The following is a 25,426-nucleotide window of genomic DNA, read 5'->3' on the forward strand; positions in this document are numbered from 1 at the left end:
AATTCCTCTGGCTTTTTAAGATAGTGATAGCAATAAAATTTACAATAATGTTAACCATCTGAGAAATGTAACTGTTGCCTCTCAATACAAACTGGGGAAAAGCGAGTTGGCTTGAGAGAAGGAGATGGCACCAACATTTGTGGTTAAACAGCAGAGACCAAATGATATCCGTTTAGAACAAACAAGTTACTTACCTGTAACTACAGTTATCCAGTATTGGTATCTTTCATAGATTCACATGCCTGAATCATTCTCCGTCATCGTAGTGGGACTCCCACTATGACGACAGGGAATGATTCAGGCATGTGAATCTATGAAAGATACCCCAATACTGGATAAGCTCATTGCACAAAGTAAAACCAGAAAAGCGGAGACTAATCCCAGCTTCCTCGCTTAACTAAACTGGGCGACCGTAGGCAAATATTTTATTTCAGCAATCTTCCATTTCCTTTATTATTGCCTATGAAAGTATCTTCACATATGTGAGTTTAGAATATGAGGCATACAAACGTATTGGGTTTCATTTATTGTACTATGTTTTTCGTTTTTGTTTTATATTGCGCGAACTAGACCTGAAGCTATAAGAGTGCTTTACATGAGCACCAGTTGTGTTACAGATGGACACATTCCTTTTTGTTAGGCACAGGGAGATGGAGTGATTTGACCAAAATCACAGGATGTTGAGTGTCCCTGCCAAGACTCGAACCTGGTTTCTCAGCTTCGAGGTCGACTTCCCAAGCTGTTAGGCCAAATTCTCTCCCCAATGTTGCTCTCTCTATAAGAATGTGGGCCACATACAGTGTGCACATTACAATTTACTTGCATCTTAGTTCCCAACATTTTTGCCATGACCAGTGCAGGAATGGTTCTAAGTTCATGCTTAAAGAAATCTCATTTCTAATGTGTGCCTCTAGGTGCAGCGATATCATTTCATGTATCAACATCAAGGACTGCATGTTATGGAAAAGAGCTTTTTTGAATTTAAAGAGACTTTATCATATTTAGGTGATGTGCCTTGCATGATATACATGGTGTGCATTTCAGCACTCAGCCCGGAAAATATGCCAACCATTAAAGTGGTCTCGCATTTGCGAGAGGTTTAGCTATTAGCTTAGAAATGACAATACCTTTTATATATGTGTTGCTTTGAAAAACACATTCATAAAAGGCATTATCATCATTTACAATGCTAATAGCTTAAAAGCTCGCAATTGCGAGACCTATTGAATTGAAAATGCTTGTGAAAACTTTGCTTCACAGACTAGCCTGTTTTTATACCTCTAATTAAAACAAGCATTGGCATAGCCAATAGGTCTCGCTTTTGGGACCTTATAAGTATTTAGGTATGCAGCACAATATCATTGGTGCAACAAACATCATGGCTAAACACTTATAAGGTCCCAAAGGCGAGACCTATTGTCTATGCCAATACTTGTTACATTTACAGTTGTGCACATTTATATTTCTTTCAGCAAGCAGGCGCCCTGGCACTGGCAAGAAGGCTTTTTTAACTGGCTAGAAGGCTTTTTTAACTGTCTGCCCCTCCCTCGGTTTAACACAGCAAAAGAGAATACCTGCCTTGTCATTTCAGCTGAAGCATTTCAACTCTCGGAATTAACTGTAACGTGATGTTGTCTTTTCATAAAAAGTAGAAGAACTGTTGTTCTCTAAATGTAAAAAGTATGGGCAAGTAGTGTACCCGCACCCCCACTACACGTCTCATCCCCTGCCCTCAGCCCCCAGCCCCCAACCCCACCACATCGACCACTGAGTAGTAGGTGGTTGAAAGTAATTTGTGCTGAATAACAATAAAACTAGCATGGGACCTGCAGCTAAACCAGACAAAGAAGCCCTTACTGCGCCCAAATCAAATATAACACTCTTTCACCCAGGCATTTCTTCACAGTAGCATGCTAGTCATCCGTGCGCATCAGCGACTGGCAATAGACCGAAACAATGGACAAATGCAAATAAAATCCATTGTAGTTTTCTCCTCTCACACCTCCTAAACTCACTCTAGGAATTTAGTATTGCGCGAAACGCTAAGTTGTGGGAACGCGATGTAGGTTTGTCAAAAAATTAAATCCAAACAATAAGATAAAGAAACAAATATTAAGTTGAGAACAGTGAGAGACGCGAACATGGCATTTATGTTTGCTGTCCCCGTCTGTCAGGCTGGGAAATCCTGCCACTGACCCTTTTACCTGCTAACACAAACTTGGCCATAACACCTCTCCTGATGCCTGGGCATCATTGAGTGTTCCGTTGCCTGGCAACAAGATGCCTTAGCAAAAGGAGAGATGTCGAAATAGGTGTGTCAAAAAAGAAAGAATAAGCAGGCGGCCATTTCCGTACTGGTATTTGTTGGCGGCCGATCTGGGTAGCCTTTTTTCCCCTAAAGCTGTACGAATTAAAACTAAAATAAAGAGAGACTTTTTTTTTAAAATGCTTTAATTTTATTGAGAATGTTGTTACGGCATAAGAAATGTATATTAAAATGGTTTGTTGTTTCTTAATTTTTGCTTTGAAAAACGTATTTTGATTCATAATAGATAAAGCACGTTTATTTTAAATGTCTGCAGGGTATCGTGTAAAATTATGAATTTGACTGAAAGAGACGGTAATTAAGATGGTGACTTTGTTAACGAGTTCCTTGGCCGTTCAATGCGAGCTTTCAATTATCCAATTTTCCATTTGTCTTTCTTTTATGTCAATATTATACTTCCTTTCACAACTTTCAGAGGGATCGTCGTTGCACGATGACGGTCCAGATGGCGCCTCGGGCACTGAAAGCTGGCGGATGCGCGCGCTGGTGGCCGGTTGCCTCTGGTGGCACTTTCAAAAGCCACTCACTAAATGTCTCGCCAGACCAGCGCATTCGCTGGCTCTAGCGAGACCTAAAAAGAAACTACAGATACAAAGCCGGATACTTTAGAATGGAACTTCAGCTCTGGACAAATACATTTGTAGGGATCACAAACTGTGAGCCTCCTTCTCCCAGAATTGCCAGGGTGGTGTTGAAGGAGCAGCAGGGAGACACTGAACTCTTAGTGCTGTCAAAATAGTCAAGTGGTTAATCAGGATATCTCAGAGGGAGTTCTCTATGCCTCAAATGGAGTCTCCAGTCTTCTGTACATGTATGTACAAAGTAGGCTCTCTGCATTTTCTGATTCTTCTATTCGCTCGAATGTAGGAAAGTACTCGAGGCCTTTGTCTGAAATATTCCCCTGCTTTGGTCAGCATTACTTTCTTAGAAACGGCAACCACTGACTTACTCGTGGTTGCATTTGAGGTACAAGGGAGATTCGAATCATGCAATTCCAGTTAATATGCCGTTCGAGTCAGGTAGCGACGGACAGGCTGAATGAAGTGCATTAAGTGAAACACCTCTAGCGTTTCCCTATATAGCGTCCACAGAATAGTAAGCTGTTTGTGAAATGTTAAAACAGAAGCCTTAGAATATGGATACGTTTCTACAACAGTTTGCCCAAATTAAGTTAAATATGGGACTTGCCAAAATAAGGTATGGTTTAATCAAAAAGAGACTAGCTCAAATTACTTTTAGGGGAGGGGGAAGACTCTGGTATGTTTTGTCACGGAGTGTGAACACCCGGCGGGTGTGTTCATAAAGCCCTCACCCACCAACCTAGTTGGTGGCATGCTTCATCATCGGGCCCACCCAGTGGCACCTAGCGTGCCCCGGGTGTGCTTCAACGCCTGACTACAGCGGAGCTGGTATATTACTGAGTGTGCGGTGAAGATAGTTAAGGAAGTGATGTTAAAACGGCTGAACGGTGGTCCCAGTACCCGAGGGTAAAATTAGACTTTAATGGGGCGCTAGAGGGCGCACTAGCTGATGGCCGCACCTCTGTGAGGCTCTGGCTGCCTGGCCAGCATAATCCTACTTTGCTCCGCTTTCCCCGCAGATGGATGCCTGAGGATTGCACCGCTGCTGGATATATCCGAGTTGCAGCTCCGGTCCGAATCTGGAGAGGATCCGATGTTCGGGACCCGAGTTGTGGCAATTTGAAGGTGCGCCGAGGTGTGTTGCTGCAGCGGGCCGCTGACCGGGACCGGGAGCTGTGCCACTACAGACCGCTGCTCTACACGAGGCGGCCAGGCCTCGGCGCCGCGCTACCCGGCTGGACCTGCGGGAGCCCTGCTGGACGCCCAGCGTGGACGGGCGGAGGTGAGTCTTGCCCCCCCCCTGTGAACGCTGCAACAAGGGGGGAGGGCTGCTCACTGTGTCAGCTCCCTTGCTGCGGCGCCGGTCTGCGCCCCTAATCCCGGCGGACGCTGCGGCGAAAGCCCCCGAGGGCACATCCCTTCGCCTGGAGGGCTCTCCCCGGACCGAGGCGGGACAATAGCTGCGCCCACTCCCAGAGGTCAGTGGCGCCACCAGCGATTGTAGGCACTACTGGCGGAGCCTCACAGATGCTTGTTGTTGTGACATTCATGCACTGGACTCGCCTTCACTGATCTCCTTTGCCTGAGATACACCGGCATTGGCGGGCGGCAGTGCTGGACCCCAGGGGGTTACGACACACCTGCGGGCGCTAGTGCTTTGAACAGAATCGGATCCCAAGACTGAGGGGGGTCGCCTATACCCCCTTGATAAGCCGCTGCCAGGTTTATATCTGGGTGCTCACGTTGGGACACGCACTTCAAGTCAGCTCAGCTGCGGGCGCTAGTGCTTTGAACAGAATCGGATCCCAAGACTGGGGGGGGTCGCCTGTACCCCCTTGATAAGCCGCTGCCAGGTTTATATCTGGGTGCTCGCGTTGGGACACGCACTTCAAGATAGCTCAGCTCCAGGGGACTGGCGAGCCCGCCACCCTTTTGCCGCCACTGGGTGCCAACAGCCGGGTCACCATGGGTAAGAACGACGCTAAGCAACCTAAACTGTCCTTCGAACCTGCAACTTCAAAGAAACCAACGCGTGGTGCGACGGGCGCCGGGAGCACCTCGAGACAGCCAAGTGCCGAGGCCCCTCCTGCGGTCATGACGCCTGAATTGCGCCTGATCATAGAGGAAATGCGGCAGGGCTTCGCGACTGTCGTGGATAAGGTGGATCGGCTGTCCTCTAGGATGGACGGCGTGGTGCAAAAAGTGGAGGCGCACGAAGAACGGTTGTCAGAGGCGGAGCGGCGCATCTCCACTGCTGAGGACACTGCCGCGACGCACGACACACGCCTCGACCGCATGGACAACATCCTCAGAGTGATAGCAGCGAAGAACGAGGAGTTGGAGGCGAGAAGTAGACGCAACAACATCCGCGTCACGGGGGTTCCGGAGTCCACCAACACAGGGCGCATGGAGGACTATGTCGAACATATCCTGAACACGGCTGTGGGCAAGGAGGCCTTCTCGAGCCAATTCATAGTTGAGAGAGCACACCGGTCCCTGGGCCCGGTCCCCAAGCCAGGAGCACCACCGCGGCCTATCATCGCCCGGTTACTCAACTACCGCGATAGGGACGTCGCTCTTCGAGCCGCCCGCACACATCGGAATTTGTCTTGTGATGGGGTGCAGTTTTCACTCTACCCGGACTTCACGCCCATGGTACAGGACCAGAGGAGAAAGTTCCTGGACGTGAAGAAGAAATTGAGGGACTTGCAGGTTGACTACGCACTTTTGTACCCGGCCAGGCTACGGGTGACCCATCAGGGCAAACAACACTTCTTCACGAACCCGCAACACGCTGAGGATTAATGTTAAACGGCTTCGCACTGACAGGAGAGACAGACGGAACGAGGGAGAGGATGTAGCGGGAGGGAATCCTGCTGAACAGGATGAATGAATTGTGGCGGCGCCCTCATGATGTTTCTGCCACTCGCGCCCTGTAGCACTGTTGGATTGTGGGCTGGGCCCTGCTGACGATGCCATCGCCATTTGCTTTGGGTATCTGCCTTTCTGCGCCATGGACCCCCAGCAGACTGCTGACCCAGCTGGTGCGCACTACTCCTTTGAATGACTGGTGCTTGCGGAGCAGGCACTGATGGTACTGCATGTGATCTTGTAGGTGACAGTTGTGCAGGGACGGGGCCGTTGAAGTTGTTGTTGTTTTCTACAATTGGAGTGTTGTGGGTCCGAAACTGTTGGTCCTTTGTTGTGGCTCATATCTGCGGGACTACTATGGGCCAGGCACCACCCCTTCTTCTCTGTCTTCCCCATATGGTATATGCGGGAGGGGAGGGGAGTGTTGGGGTGAGCGAACGTGCACCTCTGATGCCCCCAGGAGGGGATTCCCCACATGGTTGTACTATGGTTATTGAGTACGGGGTTTGGGAGGGGGGGAGGGACCGTAATACTGGCAAGTTTGGGTTGCTTCAGTGGGATGGGGGAGGATATGGGGTATGGGGGTTCTGTTGCTGTAAGCGGAGTGAGGAGGGATGTTCACATGTTGGGGTGGGGAAAGTTGAGGGAATGAATGAATGTGCGGATAGTAGTCATGGCAAGCGCGCTGAGTCTGGACGTGTGAGATGTGTCAGCGTGAATGATCAGGTAACACGACGGTACTGTGAGATGTGGTATTTGGTACAGGATGCGGCACCACAGTGTGCCGAGACTCTTTGCAATCGTTGTTTACGGGGATGTGATGATGAGCATGGGTGACCATACTTTGAATAATGTGTCTATAATATCCTGGAATGTCAGGGGCCTTAATGACCCGCGGAAATGTAGGAATGTGCTGGGGTACTTAGATAGGCACCAGGTGCAAATAGCTATGCTCCAGGAAACTCACCTCAACCCACGATGCACCCCTCGGTTTGCGAACAGGTGGGCGAAGGTGAGAGAGTTTTCCTCCTATTCCACCTACTCCAGGGGCACTGCCATCTTGATTAATAAGCAGTTGACGTTCCAGAGGCTGGGGACTCGAACTGATAGCGAAGGGAGATACGTGATCCTTTGGGGTAGACTGGGCACTGATGTAGTGATGCTCATCAACTGTTACGCACCAAACGTCGACACACCTGGGTTCTTCTTGTCACTATGGGGTCATGCACTTGAGATCGAGGCCACACACATAGTCTGGGGAGGGGACTTTAATCTCTCCCTACACCCGGGGATGGACAGGTCAGATGGTAGCGGTCAATACAACACGAAAGCTAGAGAAGCGCTGAGGGGCATACTGACGGAGGCGGGCTTGCTTGACAGCTGGAGACACTTACACCCAGGGACCAGGGAGGGCACCCACTTTACCACTCATGCGCGCTCATGGGCCAGGATTGACTACTGTTTCGTCTCACGGGGTCTGGCTGGTGGCGTCACCGTGGTGCGACACCTGCCTCGCACATACTCGGATCACTGTCCTGTGCTGGCTGTCCTGGATATGCCTGGATATGCACGGGTACGCCCGCCATGGCGGCTGTTCCCCTCGGCTCTACTTGATCCGGTTTTCAAACAAGAACTCGGGGAGGAAATCGAGGCTTTCTTCCCTAGGAACAAGGGATCTGTTGCCAAGGTTGAAACGATCTGGGAGGCTTTTAAGGCCACTGTGCGCGGTGTCACAATCTCTAAAAGCTGCGGCGTGTTGAGGGACATAGTGCGCACGCTGACGAGTATTGAGGCGGAGCTTAAAGCGCTGGAGGCGGAGATGGTTGGAAACCCTTCCCCTGACCTGGCGATCGCATTCAGGGCCAAGTTATCCAAATTTGAGGAGGAGGCGGTCAGGGAAGCAAAGTTTCGTGGCAAGTACTGGACGGCTCGTCGATATTGCGAAGGGGATAGGCCGGGAAAGGTGTTGGCGGCACTCACTAGGCACCAGCGATTTGCCACGCACATACTGGAAATCACTGATGGTGAGGGCAGAACCTGTCAGGACACTAAGGGAATACAGGACACCTTCCTGCAGCATTATAAACAGCTGTATACCACACAACAGGCTGGAGAGGTTGACCTCGGAGGGTTCCTCGATGACATCGCACTATGTTGGCTGAGTGATAGTGATAGGGCTTTCCTGGGATGTCCCTTCGAGATTGACGAAATCCGAGAAGCGATCATGTCACTGAGCAACGGCAAGGCCTCGGGGCTGGATGGCCTGCCGGCCGAATTTTATAAATGTTACATAGACATAATGGCACCAGTGCTGAAGGAGGTGTTTGAGGAGTCGTTGGAGGAGGGGATACTACCGGGCTCTATGAGGGAGGTGGCGATCACTTCACTGCTAAAGCCAGGGAAGGACCCAAAAGATACTGACGCCTACAGGCCCTTATCGTTGCTCAACTGCGATGCAAAGATTCTAGCAAAGGTGCTCGCGACTAGATTATCACTACTTATGACTACACTGGTGTTGCCAGATCAGTCTGGGTTCGTCCCGGGGAGAGCTACGTCCCACAACCTCCGCACTTTGTTCTCCCTCATACCTACTATCTCGCCGGATCTGCCGGTCGCTGCCGTGTTCCTGGACGCCACCAAGGCGTTTGATTCGGTGGAGTGGGGCTATCTCCTGGCCATATTGGGCAGGATGGGCTTCCCCCGGATCTTCATTGCCTGGGTGACATTGCTTTATACCTCTCCAGTTGCTAGGGTCATCGTCAATGGCGTGCTGTCATCACAGATGCCGATCACGAGAGGGACTCGGCAGGGATGCCCCTTGTCGCCCCTGCTTTTTGCCCTAGCTATTGAGCCACTGGCTTGCAGGATTCGGCAGTTGCATAAGGATAGCGCCCTTAATTGCAACCAGAGACAGATTGGTATATCCCTCTATGCGGATGACGTTACCTTGTATGTGCGACACCCGCAGGAACACCTCAACCCCCTATTGAGAGAATTTGTATTATTTGGTGGAGTCTCCGGCGTGCACATTAATTGGAAGAAATCGCAGTTCTTCCCCCTCACGCCCTCGGTGCACCGGTTCCCGCTTGATTACCCGTTGGAGTGGTGTAGCACGGACTTGAAATACCTGGGAATTGTTGTGTCGCTCGCTAAGGAGGACACGATCCGACTGAACTATGGGGTGGCCATCTCCAAATTAGCCGATACGGTAACTCGCTGGTTGGCCCTCCCGCTGTCGATGGCGGGGAGAGCATCCCTTATAAAAATGGTTGTCCTCCCACGCTTCCTATACCTTTTTCAAAATATACCCTACTACCCGGGGGCCTACTTTTTTAAGAGGCTTCGGTCTGAACTACTTCGCCTATTTTGGGGCGGGAAACAACCGCGCCTCAGCTGGAAAGTATTGACGCAGCCGTATGACAGGGGCGGGTTCGACGTGCCCGACTTGGAGGTATACTACCTCAGTGCTCAGGCTCAACACGCTTACTATTGGGTCCACCCCACTCCCTTTATGCCTCAGGTGGCGGCAGAGGATTGGATAGTTCACCCGTTGCCGCTTAAGGGCATGCTGCTGGGCTCGCCTGGCGACGTTGAGACGCCTGCCACCACTGTTACCTGTACCATGGACGCCTGGCGAAGAGTGACTAGATTACTGGAAGCCCCCATGCTATACTCACCGGCGATGCCCCTCTCCTATCACCCGAAGTTATCGCTCCTAACAGAAAACGGGTTTCATTCCATGTGCAACCGCATCCGACTTCATACCTGGGGGGACCTATTTCATGAGAAGCAGTTCCGCACTAAGGAACAGTTCTTCTGTGCTGATCCCCCGACGCCTATGGAGGTGTTTTATTACATCAGGCTCCGGCAGGGTATGAAGGAGATACTTCCTGGTTACCCGGAGGAACCGGGCACGGTCCTGCCGCTACACGTCATGCTCGTTTCGGACGGTAGACACATGGTGTCGAGGCTATATTCGGCCATTCGAGAGCAACGCCCCCCTGTTCCGTCCAAGGCGCGTGCTGCCTGGGACTCAGACCTACCCGCAGCACTCACGGATGAACAGTGGAGATACTGCTGCTCGGTTACCGCGAGAATTTCCTCTAGTTGTAGACTGAAAATTATCCACTATAAATTTGTGCAGCGGTATTATTATACCCCAGCTCGGAAGCTGCGATTTCGACTATCGGATGACGACAGATGTGTGAGGTGCCGTGCTGAGAGCGCAGGTTTCCTCCACTTGGCCTGGGAGTGTGGAGTAATCCAGGAATACTGGGAGCAGGTTCATGCTGCGCTCCAGGTGATGATCGGTGGCCCTCTTGCCCTTGAGCCAATGGTGATGCTGCTGGGATATACCAAACACGTTTCCAAATCGGATCGCAAGTTTGTCGATCTCGCACTCCTTCTTGCTAAACGGAGAATTGCGTGCAGATGGGGGAGAGGGAGGGCACCAAAGTTTAAGGCATGGTTGGACGGCCTCAAATATTGCCAAGACCAACACGGCGTCTATGCGGATCTGATGCCTGCCCGATGTAGGCCCAGTGAATTCTGGTCCCCCCTACAGGCCTATTGGCTATCCCAGGCTGCCGACAGTGACTCCGCTGGTGAGGGGGAGCCGGTACCTGGTCCTTGAGCGTTTAGGTGCACACCACACAGCATTCACTGACTTGCATTCCACGCGATAGACCTGGCCCTTAACCAGCAGACTTCCACCCGTAATTACCCTCCCATGAGTGGCTCCCTGGCATGCGGAGCGAGGCCACACACACTAGGCACACACGTGATGCATTGCTACTCCGGGCGCCGAGGTTGGGTCACTGAGCGGGGATGGGGAGGCTGAGGGCTGGTGTCATCGCGGATCCCTCTCTCCCTTGCCGGGGGAATGCCTAAATGCGTGGGTGGGGAGGCCCCCCCCCCTCGGCTATTTGCACAGCTAGGATGGCGGGGGTATGGCTACAGGCACGGTGGCTAATGGCTCCGGAACAATGTTGGAATTCGTCTATGCTGTCCCATGCCCGGTGTAAATGATGTTTGCCCGCTGAATGTGCCATGATCGATACTGTACAGGATTATTGATGTTATTACTGTCATGACTCTATGATGCACAATGTTAATAAAAAAAGGTTTAATAAAAAAAAAAAAAAAAAAAAAAAAAAAAACTTGGCAAAATTGTAGGGACTGTTAGCCCGATGTGCCTTTGCTAGGTCTCAATATATGTGCTCCAGTGGATTTTGAGACATTAACGTTCAAAAAAAGATATATATCTGTAAGCGCGCTCCAGGCAGCGCTCCGGTTCGCGTACTTGACGCGTAACGGAACTTCGCGTAGCGAAGCTGATTGGCTCTCCGGTGTCTGTCAACATTCTAAACAGTGCGGAGCGGCCGCCATCTTGTCTCTCGGTAGGATGGAGAGACAAGAGGAGGCCAAAACAAAGGGGGAAATGACCATAAGGGGGCATAGTAGATCCTCCCTGACCCCCTAGGTTTGATGTGGAGGCTTTAAAAGGGCCCCGCAGGGCAAAAAAAAGTAAAAAAAAAATTTGTTTTTTTGCGTGGGGAGCGCCCGGTCCGCGAACCGGGAAGCGTTCTGGGGAGCGTACTATAAGGAAAAAAGAATGATAGACTTTTCAAATACTGTATGTTAATTGATTGTTGGTTTTGTTAATTATTTTTTAATTTCTTTATTTTTTAAGCAATTATTTATTATTGTGATTGTGTTTCAAAATTTAATAACATTTCACTGTCTGAAATGTCGTCATTTTCATTGAACATAGCTTGTAATCTATGAGGGTGTAAAATGTCCTCATTTTGAAGGAGGTCATCTACTGCTTGCACACATTGCAGTAGTTATTGGTCCCAAGTTTCATCCATAAATTCTATATAATTTGGAAAGAAAAAAAAAAAAATTAGACTTTAATACCTGGGCCTCCGTCAGCGGTTAAAAATAAGGCAAGGGGATGTAAGGGGCGAGTTACGACCTCTCACATCCAATGGGTCAACATGTTTCAGCCAGTGCCTTATGACTAAGCTGGCTTTCTTCAGGACCTAAATAAAAAGGTGAGTGCAAGTAAACTAGTGGGGGTGTAGGAGAGACTATGTGTCTACACGCCCTAAAGTGTATCTATGTGTGAGAGGGGGATTCCCTTCTCAAGACCACGCTAGTTTTTGCTCAGTCTGACCTCAAGGTTGGGAGGTGGCAAAGGCTTGACCAGCAATTCTGGGTAGAGCCTGCTCTGGACCTGTAGTGCCTCCTTCGCACACCGGTATGCGAAGGAGGCACTACAGGTCCAGAGCAGGCTCTACCCAGAATTGCTGGTCAAGCCTTTGCCACCTCCCAACCTTGAGGTCAGACTGAGCAAAAACTAGCGTGGTCTTGAGAAGGGAATCCCCCTCTCACACATAGATACACTTTAGGGCGTGTAGACACATAGTCTCTCCTACACCCCCACTAGTTTACTTGCACTCACCTTTTTATTTAGGTCCTGAAGAAAGCCAGCTTAGTCATAAGGCACTGGCTGAAACATGTTGACCCATTGGATGTGAGAGGTCGTAACTCGCCCCTTACATCCCCTTGCCTTATTTTTAACCGCTGACGGAGGCCCAGGTATTAAAGTCTAATTTTACCCTCGGGTACTGGGACCACCGTTCAGCCGTTTTAACATCACTTCCTTAACTATCTTCACCGCACACTCAGTAATATACCAGCTCCGCTGTAGTCAGGCGTTGAAGCACACCCGGGGCACGCTAGGTGCCACTGGGTGGGCCCGATGATGAAGCATGCCACCAACTAGGTTGGTGGGTGAGGGCTTTATGAACACACCCGCCGGGTGTTCACACTCCGTGACAAAACATACCAGAGTCTTCCCCCTCCCCTAAAAGTAATTTGAGCTAGTCTCTTTTTGATTAAACCATATATTAACCGGGGACATGGACTAGCTTTCTGGTCCTACCTCTCTCTCTCGATTACGCAGCACTTGCCAAAATAAAGCAGAAGCAAAAAATATTTGGTGTTCCTAAGAGAATTAGTCAAATGTGCTCAGTACAGCACATGTTCAGGTTTTTCAGATTCAGTTCAGGTTCAGGTTTTTCTTTTGCGTTCTGGTATGTGTAGTCCTTTTTCAACTAATCACTAGAATGTAAACACAATTTTGTAATACAATAGGTCTCCCATTTGCGAGAGCTTAAGCTAGAAGCATTGTACATGACAATGCCTTTTATTTATGTGTTTTAAAAAGCAACACATATAAAAGGAATTGTGATTTACAGTGCAAATAGCTCAAACTCTCGCAAATGCAAGAATTGTATTGCAAATGCTTGTTATTATCACCTCCACAAGTGCACCAGGTGGCCAAAAAACAGCAGACACCTTATCTGCATGAGAATCAGCTGCCAATGCCCAGAGCACAGACTTTAAAGAAAACATCACCAGGGTGCCGAACAATGACAATTAGTGCTGGGCAATAAAACATAGTTCTTCAAAGGTGTCCCGCCACCTGCAAATCCTAGGCAGCAAGTGGCATGTGCGGAAACCACTTTAATAATTTTCCTGTGTTTTTTTTTAAGTCACCACCGTTTCTATATTGCCGCTGGAATCAATAGGCAAGTTTTTAAATTAACTGGGCTCTAATGAATGACAACTGGTCGATGAATCAGGACTAATATAAACTTGTTATGCCCTGAAGAAATCCAATAACGCACGAAACGCGTTGGCTATTTCATTGACAAGAAATTTGAATAAAGAATACGTTTTAACTTCAAGAGCCTGTGATTGACTTCACTTTGGGAAAACAAACGTACATCATTGCATCTTTATAGAGCCATGTTTAAGGATTAACATTGAGATGAATACTTGTAATTGAATTACTAGAAGGGTGCGGAGCTATTTTGTGTACATTCTCATTATCACTCAATCTGACTCTAGCTCTCATATCCATATGATGAAAAGTTGCAACTGACTGATGTCACATCAATTAGCTGTTCACAGTCAGTCTGCGTACTTCAGTGGTCTATGCTGCCCTCTTTATACCCGGAAACCGGTCCCAGGATGCTTGTTTCCGGTCCAGGGAGGACCTAGCTTGGCAGTTCGGCCGGGACTGTTCCCATGAGGCACAGGGTCAAGACTGATTTGGACATGGCTGGGTCTAAACTGGGGTGGCATGGTGAGCAAAAGAACGATGGATTTAACCCAGATCTCTTGACTAGGATGAATGTATGATTTATTCAGCATTCCGTCCATCATTTGTTTGCGTAGCTCTGTTTACCACAGCGGTGTACGAGTCTTGACTACCAGACGTTAATTGCTTAGGTGTGGGGAAGACAACTTAAAGATGTCTAACCTGCTGGCATTTCTGAAGACATTATTCAAAAATGGCTATTTTGGAATTATGCCCAGTTGTGATTCTCTCCCCTGCACAAAAATCAAGGAATTTCAAGCGTACTAGTCCGGTCCAAATAGTGTTTTATTTCTGGCAATCTACTGAATGACAGTAATTTTTCTGATAACAGAATATAATTCAACTTTGGTACGCTTCTTTCCAGTTGTCATCATTAATCAAACAAAGGTGCTGGGTGGGTTAATGACTTAATTGCCATTAATGACTGACACTGTCGCTTTGGTCTGTGAAATATAACACAACAACCATGGTGCTTTGTAATTGGTCTCCATGACCAATTCTGAGCCTTGAGCTGCTTCCGTGCTACTAACTCTAAAGAGAGAACCTTGCGCTGGAGAAGATTACACGTATGTGCTTCCTACTAATGACCAACTGAGTACTGTTCAGTAACACTATTTCTAGTGGATACTCTAAATGCAGATTCTCACCATTACAATATTCCTACGCCACCACAGTGGATCCAGCAGTTTTTTTTAGCAACACACCCACATGTCGCTAGGTGGTGCCATTCCCCTCCGCTCTGGCTCTGTACTGCCCCAGAAGCAACAACATTGAGCCCATACAAGTTTTGGCTGACACTTTTCGCACAATCAGCCATGGTGTCAAACAAATGTGGGGACCAGTGTGTGTTCTCCAACTTGTCTCTCTGTTCTTTGCCCAAGAGAACCCAATAAAAAGCTGATCGTCCTCCCAATGGTCATTTGTACAATCGATGTAAAAGCTTAAAGCTTTTGGGGTCCAACCAATGGAACCTCTTCTCCTCTTTCGAGGTGTGAGGAGCAGCAATGAATGCTTGGAGAGTGATCAATTGCCCAATTTGGAAAGGAGTCATGATATTTGGTAAAAAGGTGTTCAACACCAGTTTATCCAGAAAAAAGGTGGTGTCTGAAGTTCACTCATGCAATGAGGTGAAGCGATCATAATGAGGAAGGCAGCCTTTAGAATCAGAAGACACAATGAGCAACCGTGCACCGGTTCGTGGGGTGTACACATGGCACACATCAAGACCAAGTTAAGATTCCACTGTGGCATCACAAACTGTTTGGGAGAAAATGTGTTGAATCTTTAAGAAACCACATCAACAGGTGATTTAAACAATGATAGTCGGTCCAGTAAAAGCAAAGAAGCTGAAACAGATGACAAATAACCTTTCACTGTGCACACTGCAAGATCTTGCTGGGCCAAAGACAAAAACAATAAAACATCAGACAGTTTGGTTTGTAAAGGATTTGTCTTGCAGACTCCACACTAGGACACAAATTTGTCACAGCAACCGGTATAAATGGACTTTGTGGAAGGGTGACTGCCAGCAAAGAGAACATCCACATTCGGGTGACAGATCAAACACAGTAAACTGCCACCTCTCAGTTTTTATGCATGGAGCTGTAGACTGTAAAGGTGCCGGTTGAAGGAGTCTGCCTTACTGCTGCAATAGAAGATCCTCTCGAAGTAGTAGCCTGATTGGAGACAGGATACTCATGGCCAGAAGCTCCGGTTACCACACTTTCTTGGCCCAGTCTAGAGCTTCTAGGATAATTTGGGCCTGATCATTCCTGATCTATTTCACAATTCTGGGCTGAAGAGTTAGGGGTGAGAAGGCACACTGGAGTCCCATGTCCATTCCAGTTAGAATGCATCTCCTATCCAGTCGGCACAGGAGCGTGGAAACTACATGAACTCGACAATGGCAAAAGGATATAATAACCAAGGTTCTTCAAAACTACTGAAAAATGGACCTGCTCCATCAGAGGACAGGTCCAGCAGTCTGGGTCTCAGTCAGCCATGTGGTTAACTGATTTTTAAGTCACCAAGAGATGAAATATGAGGTTTCATAATAATAAAAGAGTAAATATACATCAATAATGATGCAGAAGAAATCTTACCTTAGTTACTGTTAACATGTAAAAATTTGTAACATTGCTTTCATGAGCTCTTTTAATTCGTAACCGGCATTCTTCTTCATCAATTAACTCGCCAACATATTCATTTACAAATTCACCCTACAGAGAAAAAAACATTCATGATATTTTACCACCACCTTTACACAAAATTATACAAAAAAGAATACCTTCCCATGCCAAACATATGATAAAGAGTTAGATGTTGTTGACACTTCTAGTCCCAACGAGGACTTAAAAAATAAAGATACTTGCCTTTATTTACATTTATGCGTACTGCTTTAACAGAAGGACTTCAGAATTCTACATTAAAAACCTCAAAAGTAAAATTTCATATTTAGGCTGTTGAGTTAAATGGAAAGGTAGGTCTAAACAAGGAAAGTATGGGTAGAATTTGGACCATGAGGGCATTATTGTAAGCTCTAAACAATCTACGTTGTACAAACCTAGCTAGGAAGTAAACTGCTGTACAATGGGCAGAAGCCAGAGATAAGCTTCAGGACTTGTTACAGTAGGATAGGCAAATGAAGGATGTACTGGAAAGCCGGCCCCAATATTTAACAGTGGCTCAAAGTAAATTAAACAGTCTACCATTTACTCCTTTGTATTTTTCTATAACACATCTATGTTAGGTTTGTCTGGCTTCTCAGGAAAAACCTAGACAATTTCATTATCAACAGCAAGAGTGTAATCCCAAACACACATGCTCAAATAGAAGTTCTATGTAACTCTATGCTACCAATAGCATTCGATATGAGAACAAAAACCTGCACAACCATGGAAAGGACAGTCAGATAATAGATAATCTAGGCTTTGGGATAACAAGTGGAATTAGAGCTATGGTAAAGAAGATGCAAGAGACAAGACCTCTCCAAATTAACTGCAAGTTACCCATGGAGATAGTGTCTCAACTCTCATAGGGTCTAGGAGATTGTATTTAGACTCAAATAGACCAAGTATTGAAGTCACCATAAACAAAAGATCTGGGTGATTATGGACTTGTTGGGTTCCTGGTTGTGATGACAATTAGAATGCTCTGACAATTAGAATGCTCACACAATTCCACATATTCATGGGCTGATGCTGCCTGATGGTCTACAGACAGCTACGGCCCCTACACTTCAATTAAAGTTCATTTAATTGTAGTGTAGATGAGAGAGACAACAATACCTAAAGTCTGGCCTTACGAAGAAAAAAGCCAAAGCCTAGTCAGCAGGTTGGCCTCCTGGGACTACAAAGAAAGGTTACTGTAAATTGGCTGAGATACATGGAATTCTGGTCAACAGAGGGCTACCTGGTTGGTTGGTTGCTTTATTTCGATATGCATATATCATAAAAGCATTACACAGAAATATATAAAACAGCACATCATAAGACATAGACTGTACATTAAAATCAACAAGTAAAAATATCAATTTAATCAGAATAAATTATTTTAAAAAGGAATTAAATCGATATAGACAGTCTTTTTAAGCGAATCAACCAAGCCCATTTAAAAAATTTAGAAACAGCGCAAACAATGGGAGGAACTGTATCAGTTAATAAAATCCGTAGGGCCACCGAATACTGACGGGTACCCATCTCTCTACAAAGTGGTTTGAGCCAGTGGGATCTGGGGCGCACATAGTCCGGGCATTCAAAAAGGAAGTGTGCCACAGTTTCGGGTCTGTCAGTGCATAGGGCACAGTTACGTGATACCTGCTTATGCGAATTCCATCTGGAGAGGAGATCGGCTATGGGTAGAGTCCCTAGTCTGAATTTAATATAACGAGCCCGATCCATGGGGAAGGTAATAATGTCCAGAAAGGGTTCAAAGGCAACAACATCTTTTAGTCTCAGGTAAGCTGCGGTGGAGTTGCAGTGACGCTGATTGCTGATTAGCTTTGAGGAAACCCATTCCCAATATATTTTTTTTCAGGGTCTCCTTCGGGGGAGCTGAGTGGGTGGACCAACAAGAACCCAATCCCAGGTCCCCAAGCAGGTGTTTAATGTCCCTGAGCCATTTAATCTTCTGCCATCCATCGGAGTGCATTACCTCTACCAGCCCGTCTGCATAAGATTTTAATTCCGGGACCCTCCACAGGCGAGCCCACAGTAAAAGAGGCCGGAGGCGGGCCAGGTCCTTAATTGATTTACAGCCCGCGTCCATGAGCACCGGAACTGTCGGGGTACTCATCGGGATTGCCAGGAGGTCCTTAATAAATTTATTCTCTGCCTTAGACAAAGACTCCATATTGCCCAGACCCCATAACTCAGCTCCGTAAAGTGATGCGGATACTGCTCTAGCTTTGTAAATATCGATTATTGGAGCTACACAGTGTTTTGATGAATTGTTGTACTCCTTTAACAAGGCTCCCCCCACCCTTTTGTGGCCCACAGTCATTTTGTTGATGTGGGGAGACCAGTTCATAACATCACTCAAACGGATTCCCAAATAATCAAATTCTGATACTCTTTCAAGAGGGATAAAATTCAGAATGGGAGGGCTGCCAAGTTTGCGGGGGGGGGGGGGGGGGTGCATGATTAAGTACTTCGTTTTGTCCACATTTATGACAAGTCCTCTGTTTACACAAAAATCCTGAAACCGGTTCAGGAGCTTCTGGAGGCCTTGGGGGGTTTTCGAGATGAGAAGGGTGTCATCAGCAAACAACAAAGTTGGAATCTTAGCTCCACCCAGTGTGGGGGCGTCTGCCGGACACCCCTCTCAACCCGGATCTTATCAGTCTTTTCCCCATTCAAACCCCATCTAACCTGGGCATAGTTGGCATTATGCAATTTCATGAGGAGGTTTAAGATGTAAGGGGGCATCCCAAGACCGTACAACACCCTCCAGAGTTCCTCCCTAGGAACCAGGTCAAAGGCAGTCTTCAGGTCTATGAAGGCCAGATAAAGACTGCCTTTGCCCAGCTCCACCACCTTCCAGTAGAGTAACAGGAGTCTAAAGACTTGTTCGATTGTTCCTGTGCCTGAGCGAAACCCAGCTTGCATCTCAGACAACATGTGGTTATCATCCACCCATGAAAGAATCCTCCCCAGAATTGTTTTTCCCGCCACCTTCTGGGTCGAGTCTATAAGGCTTATTGGCCTATAGTTACCTGGTAAATCCCGACTACCCTTTTTAAAAATTGGGACTACCTCTGCCCCTTTCCAGGACTCTGGCACAGATCCTCCCTCAATAATGGCATTTAGAAGTGCAGAAATCAACACCCCCCAATCACCTGGATATGCTCGAAGAAGGTCCCCTGGTAACCCGTCCGGGCCAGCTGCTTTTAGTGGTATGAGAGTTTTAATCAGGTTCGTGACCTCCCGTGCAGAGAAAAGATCCATATCTCTGTCCAAAGTATAGGGGGGAAGGATAAAGGGGTCATTAAGCGTGCCTTCTATGGCAGAATAGAGAGCCACAAAATGGTCAAACCACACCTTGGCAGTGATAGTACAAGTCCTCAAGGTGTCGTCAGGACGGTTCCTACTACCCACCAAGTCCCAAAACCCTTTGGCATCTCTCCCTCGACTGGCAGCCAAAAGATCCTGCCAAAAGTTATCCTCCCATTCTTTCTTAGCGTTTTTTTGGCAGTAAGAGTATAACCTTCTGGCCTCCCTGATCCTAATTTGTGATTTAGATTTAACTGCATCAACAAGCAGAATCTTCGCCTCTCTACACTTACGGTTAAACCAGCCTTGTCTGGCCCGGGGACCTAGTTTCTTTCCATTGGCACTACCTGAAACAATAAAAAGATCACTAAGAGCCTGGGTTAAGTTGCAAAACCTGGCAGGCACATCCACCAGCCCGCCCCCCAGAGAATCAAAGTTTTCTAGGGCTGCAGCTAAAAGCTGCGTTATAGAAGATAATTTCTCCACTGAAAGCGACAGCTTAGCCCACTTTAGCCGTCGACCGCAATTAGATACTGATGACATATCCGGGGCGGGAGAACAAATAGTTCTGCTCCCTATACCGTCTAACCACCTATGGGTCAGGGTAAGCGAGAGAAGGTTGTGGTCGCTCTCTACAGAGGGTATGATAGCCATATCCTTTACCATGCTCCATAGGTGGATGTCAAGAAGAAAGTAATCAATTCTTGACGTATGCGCGAGCCTATTGTATGTATGGGCTCCCTTTTTGTCGGAACTAGTCCTGCCATTAAGGGCCCTCAGGTCAAACTCCATTGTTAGGGAATTTACCTGAAGCACCACTTCCGTCCATTTTTTAATTGGGCTGAGCTCTAGGGCTGGTATCCCCCACCTATTGTCATCGACCTCTTGATCCTGTGAAACTTCAGGGCCAAGAGGCTCGAAGGTACAGTTGAAGTCGCCCGCAACCAGAGTGCGGTGCTTATGTGAAGAAGATCGGAGAAGGGCCTCCAGGCGGGCTATAGTGGGGGATTCTCTACCCCCCTTCGTACCTCGGGCATAAATATTAAAGATATTTACAATAACTTGCCCCTTAGGATTTTTCAGGGTGATGTTGAGGAGACCCGAACATTGGGTATCATGCTCCTCCACCCTACAATTAAGTGAGGAAGCTACCCAAACAAGGAGGCCTCCCGAGGGACGACCCCTACCAGTCTCTAGTTGTACAGCCGGTATATAGTGGGATGAATATCCTACTTTGTGAGAGGGCTCCCTACACCAGGTTTCCTGGAACAGGCATATGGAGTATTCCTCCACAAGAGCGTTCCAGTCGGGCAGGGCCCATTTCCTGTCCAGGCCGGCCACATTCCAACTGAGAACCCTAACAAGTGGGTCCGCCACAACCGAAGTGCTACCGGGCTCAACAGGGCCCACCATGTCTGAATCTCCCAGTGGAGAACAGGCAGTGGTAGGCTCAATTTGGACCATCGCCACCCCTGCTTCCCATATATCGCCTGGGGCGACCTGCTCCCCTGGAGTAGGCAGTAGGTTGTTTCGTGATACAGATCTGGAGCTTCTAGTATTAGATGTTCTATCCACTCTATTAATTCTACCCCTACTAGTTTTCAGGTGAACAAGGGTTTGTCACCATCCCCTCCCTAGGTCTTGCCAACCACCCGAAGAATTAAAAATCGGGCCAGTAGTATGGTTATAGTACTGTGGCGGTGGAGCTGATGTAACAATCCCTGGCCACAAACAACTTGAGGGGCAATTTTGCTTGTTAAACAGACAAGTCGAAACACTGGTGGGACGTGGGTAAAAGAAAGTAAGGTCAACAATGCCAATTCCTCCTTTACTTGTACACCAACCCTGTCTTGTTAGCCATCCTACCACCCTTGGGTCTTGAAAATTAACCACAATACAGTCCCCCCCAGGCTTTTGGTGGTAGAGCCTATCCAATCTATTCTTACCCCCAATATGAGACCATCAACTTCCCCTGGTAGAGGCCGATTCACCCTTAGCCAGTGCATAGCTTTGTTTTTAAGCATCTGGAAGGTTTCTCTCTGTCCCGGTAAAAGTGGTGGGACATTTATTAGGACTACTACAAAGGGGAAGGAGTCTGGGGTGAGGTTCATGGGGGGTTTCTTAAGGGGTGGCTTTATCGGGGGTGGTACGGACGGTCTGGAGACAATAGGAACAGGGCGGGGTATAGGTTTATTTGCTAAAAGTTGATTACCAATAGGTAGGGCAGATGATAAGGCAGTACCCTTTCTAGTACCCCCAACACCCCCTGCTACTACAGTAACCGGGGAGTTTGAACTAAGCTGTGGTTGTTGCGCCACAGTCTGAGCAGGGGCTACAATAATGGGAGGATTTAAGACAAGTCCCAGTGGTGCTAAGTTGGGGAGCTTAAGAGGTCTCTTCACTGCCTCACTATTATTCTTTGTTGGTAATGGAGAGTTGGATTGTTGCCTTTGTCCCTTAACTTGTGGTGCAACTTGGGTAGTGTTCTGGCACTTGCTACTTTCATCCAGCCTAGCCTGAGCTTTTATCAATGCCTTTGTAGAAAAGAAATTATCTAATGTTACCTGCTCGAAATGGTCTAAGCGGTCAGAGAGCTTACTAATACGTTCCTCTAATGGGAGCAATATTGACCGTAACAACCTTTCTAAGTCAGGGAACAGGCTGCTTAGGGGTGGCGGTTTATCAGCCATTACCAACCCAGTGACTGGAGGAATGATAGAACTAAGATCTGGGCTATCTAGTGTCGCAACAACCCCCTCTTGCATAATTTCCCTACCACGGCTGACTTCGGTGACAACCTTACTGGGATACATACTTTTATTAACTTTTCTAAATTTGTGTGGTGGCTTAGCTGGGAAACATTTTCTGGATACAGTATTCCTTTTTCTTTTAGAACCTGATTTAGGGTGGATCAATGGAACCTGAGCACATATTTCAGCTGTACAAGTTATAGACTCTGTATGACTCACACAAGAAGGAATCAAATTTCCCACACTACCCTGATTCTCCTTATTAGTAATAGCATCATGAGCTAAGTCGGATACGTCAGGCAAGTTTAGTGATGACAGTGGTGTAACTAATGCAGGATAGGTTTGTGCAGAGCGCTTGTCCACAGGATTTTTAAGAAGTTCGATAGATAATCTCCGCTCTGCACGCCTCTCAGCAAGCGATATTTCTTTGTCAATCAACTGAAGTGGACGGTTAAAAAATTTATCCAAGGGACCAATAACTGTTAGCCCGGCCTCGCCCGGTGGTGTCATCAAGGCGGTGCTACTTGGGAGTTCAGGCATTCCTTAAGGTTATCAGCCCTTTTACAACACTTACTGGTGAGTACTTGTATAGCACAACAATGTACTAAGGAATATAATATCCGTTTGGAATCAAAGTCAGGGGGTGGCCCAGCCCGGCCTCCTCCGGCCCCGGACGGCCACAGACGGTCCCGCCCTTCTCCCGGGTGCGCTCCCGCGCAGCGGGTGAGCAATGGTCTTTAAATACCGAAATGCGTTATAGGCGATGGGCGGGGCCGGCAGGGAGAGCAGCCCAGCTGATGTCGATTGGGCTTGCAGGGGCTCCTGGTCCACGGAGTCCCTGCTACCAGCTCGCAGCCCTGCCGGTCTGGTGAAGGTGTGCCCGTCCAGATGCAACAGCCCCTGAAAAGACGCCGCGCTGCAGGACCCGCGAAGAGGGTCCGGCGAGGAGCGTCAGTTAACCCCTAAGGCAGAGGGGCTGAGAACGAAGGCAGCAGCAGGCAGGTGCGTAGACAGCAGCGTTAAAGAGTCAAAGTATCCCACTTGCAGGTTCAAAATCCGCCCTGTTTAACTCCGTGGGCGGTGGGCGGGGCCGGCAGGGAGAGCAGCCCAGCTGATGTCGATTGGGCTTGCAGGGGCTCCTGGTCCACGGAGTCCCTGCTACCAGCTCGCAGCCCTGCCGGTCTGGTGAAGGTGTGCCCGTCCAGATGCAACAGCCCCTGAAAAGACGCCGCGCTGCGGGACCCACGAAGCGGGTCCGGCGAGGAGCGTCAGTTAACCCCTAAGGCAGAGGGGCTGAGAACGAAGGCAGCAGCAGGCAGGTGCGTAGACAGCAGCGTTAAAGAGTCAAAGTATCCCACTTGCAGGTTCAGAATCCGCCCTGTTTAACTCCGTGGGCGGTGGGCGGGGCCGGCAGGGAGAGCAGCCCAGCTGATGTCGATTGGGCTTGCAGGGGCTCCTGGTCCACGGAGTCCCTGCTACCAGCTCGCAGCCCTGCCGGTCTGGTGAAGGTGTGCCCGTCCAGATGCAACAGCCCCTGAAAAGACGCCGCGCTGCGGGACCCGCGAAGCGGGTCCGGCGAGGAGCGTCAGTTAACCCCTAAGGCAGAGGGGCTGAGAACGAAGGCAGCAGCAGGCAGGTGCGTAGACAGCAGCGTTAAAGAGTCAAAGTATCCCCAGAGGGCTACCATCCTTGGCTTTAGTGGGACACAAGGAGGAATTGCATTCCATACATCACAACTGGACTAACAACTGAAAAAGAATATTGTTCTTCTCTGGGGAGAGGGTGGGAGATGCTATTCCAAACAGTGACCACACCCACCCCTACGTTGCCACAATGGAAGACAAGCTTTGGGAAATTAACAGTAAGGACACTGCTACAAAGATATATAGAGGCAGCATTCAAGCACAGGGCAAATAGAGAATTTGCTGTACAGGGTTGAGTGTTACAGATTTAAGAGTTCACATGAAACTAAATCAATTGGTCTTGATAAATGTATCCTATAATGATAGCTTAAAAAGTCAGCACTGGGGGCATAGCCTGGAAGTTGAAGGAAATAGCAGCTCAGAGACAGTGCGCCCATCATAACCCAACCAATCAAGTTCAAGACAACATCATCCCGATACAAAAGAATAAATGGTCCACAAGGAATCTGCCATTTGGAGGAGAAGCATGAAGGCATGAGATGCGACAAAGGGGTCAAGGACACCAGTTGATGTTACAGGTAGCTGCACTGGTCAGGAGTTGTAGGTGGCATGGATCCACATATGGCATACAAGAGTCAAAGAGATGAAGTGTGAGGCTTGAGGTGTGATATATTGTATGGTTGAGCAACATTACTGTGTAATACACTCGCAAAACTGTCGTGGGTCCAGTCAGGGTTGTTTGTAAAGCTTTTAGCTCAACCATGGGTAGCTGTGAGTTTGAGCCGCAAGGCACTAGTGTAAAGCATTTAGAAGCCCCAAACAATGAAGTAAGAAAGGCACGCAACACGAAACAAATCCAACACCAATTTATAAAAATAGATTATATTTTTATGAATTGTACACACCAAGATGAGCAAAATCCACATGAGGGTTCAAGAGAAATAGATTTTTAAGTAAAACATAAATGTCAGCTTTTTAGCCCAAAGGGCAAACAAGGTAAGCGTAACCGTAAAGTATAGAACATTTTTAAAGAGTTGTGTTCAGTTACTCCGGGGGGGGGACCAAATCAGAAAGGGAGAAGGTCAAAGGGACCACCAAAGCAGTCTCAAGTCCAGTTCCCCACTTTACATTAAGACCGCAATGGACTTCAATTGAGTGGTCCTGATACTTGGGATGAAGGATGCTGAGGTTGCCTAAAGATGCTCAGGGTGCTGTGTGAATAATGAGGTGTCCTTGCAGTTCTTTCTTGGTCCACGGGTAAGGTGGAGCGATTTTGGCCATTTTGCCACAAGGTCTGTGTTCCTCTAAGGCAGAGGTCTTCAAACTTTTTTAGGTTGAGCCGCCCCAACTGAATTTTTTTAGATGTTGGGCCCCCCCACCAACTGTCAGAAATGTCTGGAATCTGGTACACTACATAATCGACCGCCATCCGCATATCCCAGGCCATATTTGGCAAATAACTGATTGAACCTACTACATCCACAGCCACTTAGAAACATTAGCTCAAAACTTTACTGCTTGAAGCTTAACAATGGGCATTGTACATCTCAGTAGAAAAAAAACAATTACAATGTCTTTCAGCACATTAATCCT

At 47.9% G+C, this 25,426-nt stretch overlaps 1 protein-coding gene across 2 annotated transcripts in view; it reads right to left on the minus strand.

The window, feature by feature from the left end:
• Nucleotides 1–25,426, minus strand: part of NSD3 (nuclear receptor binding SET domain protein 3) — a 1,711,795-nt gene that overhangs the window by 167,339 nt on the left and 1,519,030 nt on the right. For both annotated transcript variants that reach the window (XM_078666314.1, XM_078666313.1), the window contains one exon: nt 16,054–16,170. In XM_078666314.1, the coding sequence (XP_078522440.1) occupies nt 16,054–16,170 (117 nt within the window). The remainder of the gene's footprint in view (nt 1–16,053; nt 16,171–25,426) is intronic.

This window comes from Lissotriton helveticus, chromosome 11 (assembly GCF_964261635.1).
Source record: "Lissotriton helveticus chromosome 11, aLisHel1.1, whole genome shotgun sequence".
Classification (NCBI taxonomy): domain Eukaryota; kingdom Metazoa; phylum Chordata; class Amphibia; order Caudata; family Salamandridae; genus Lissotriton; species Lissotriton helveticus.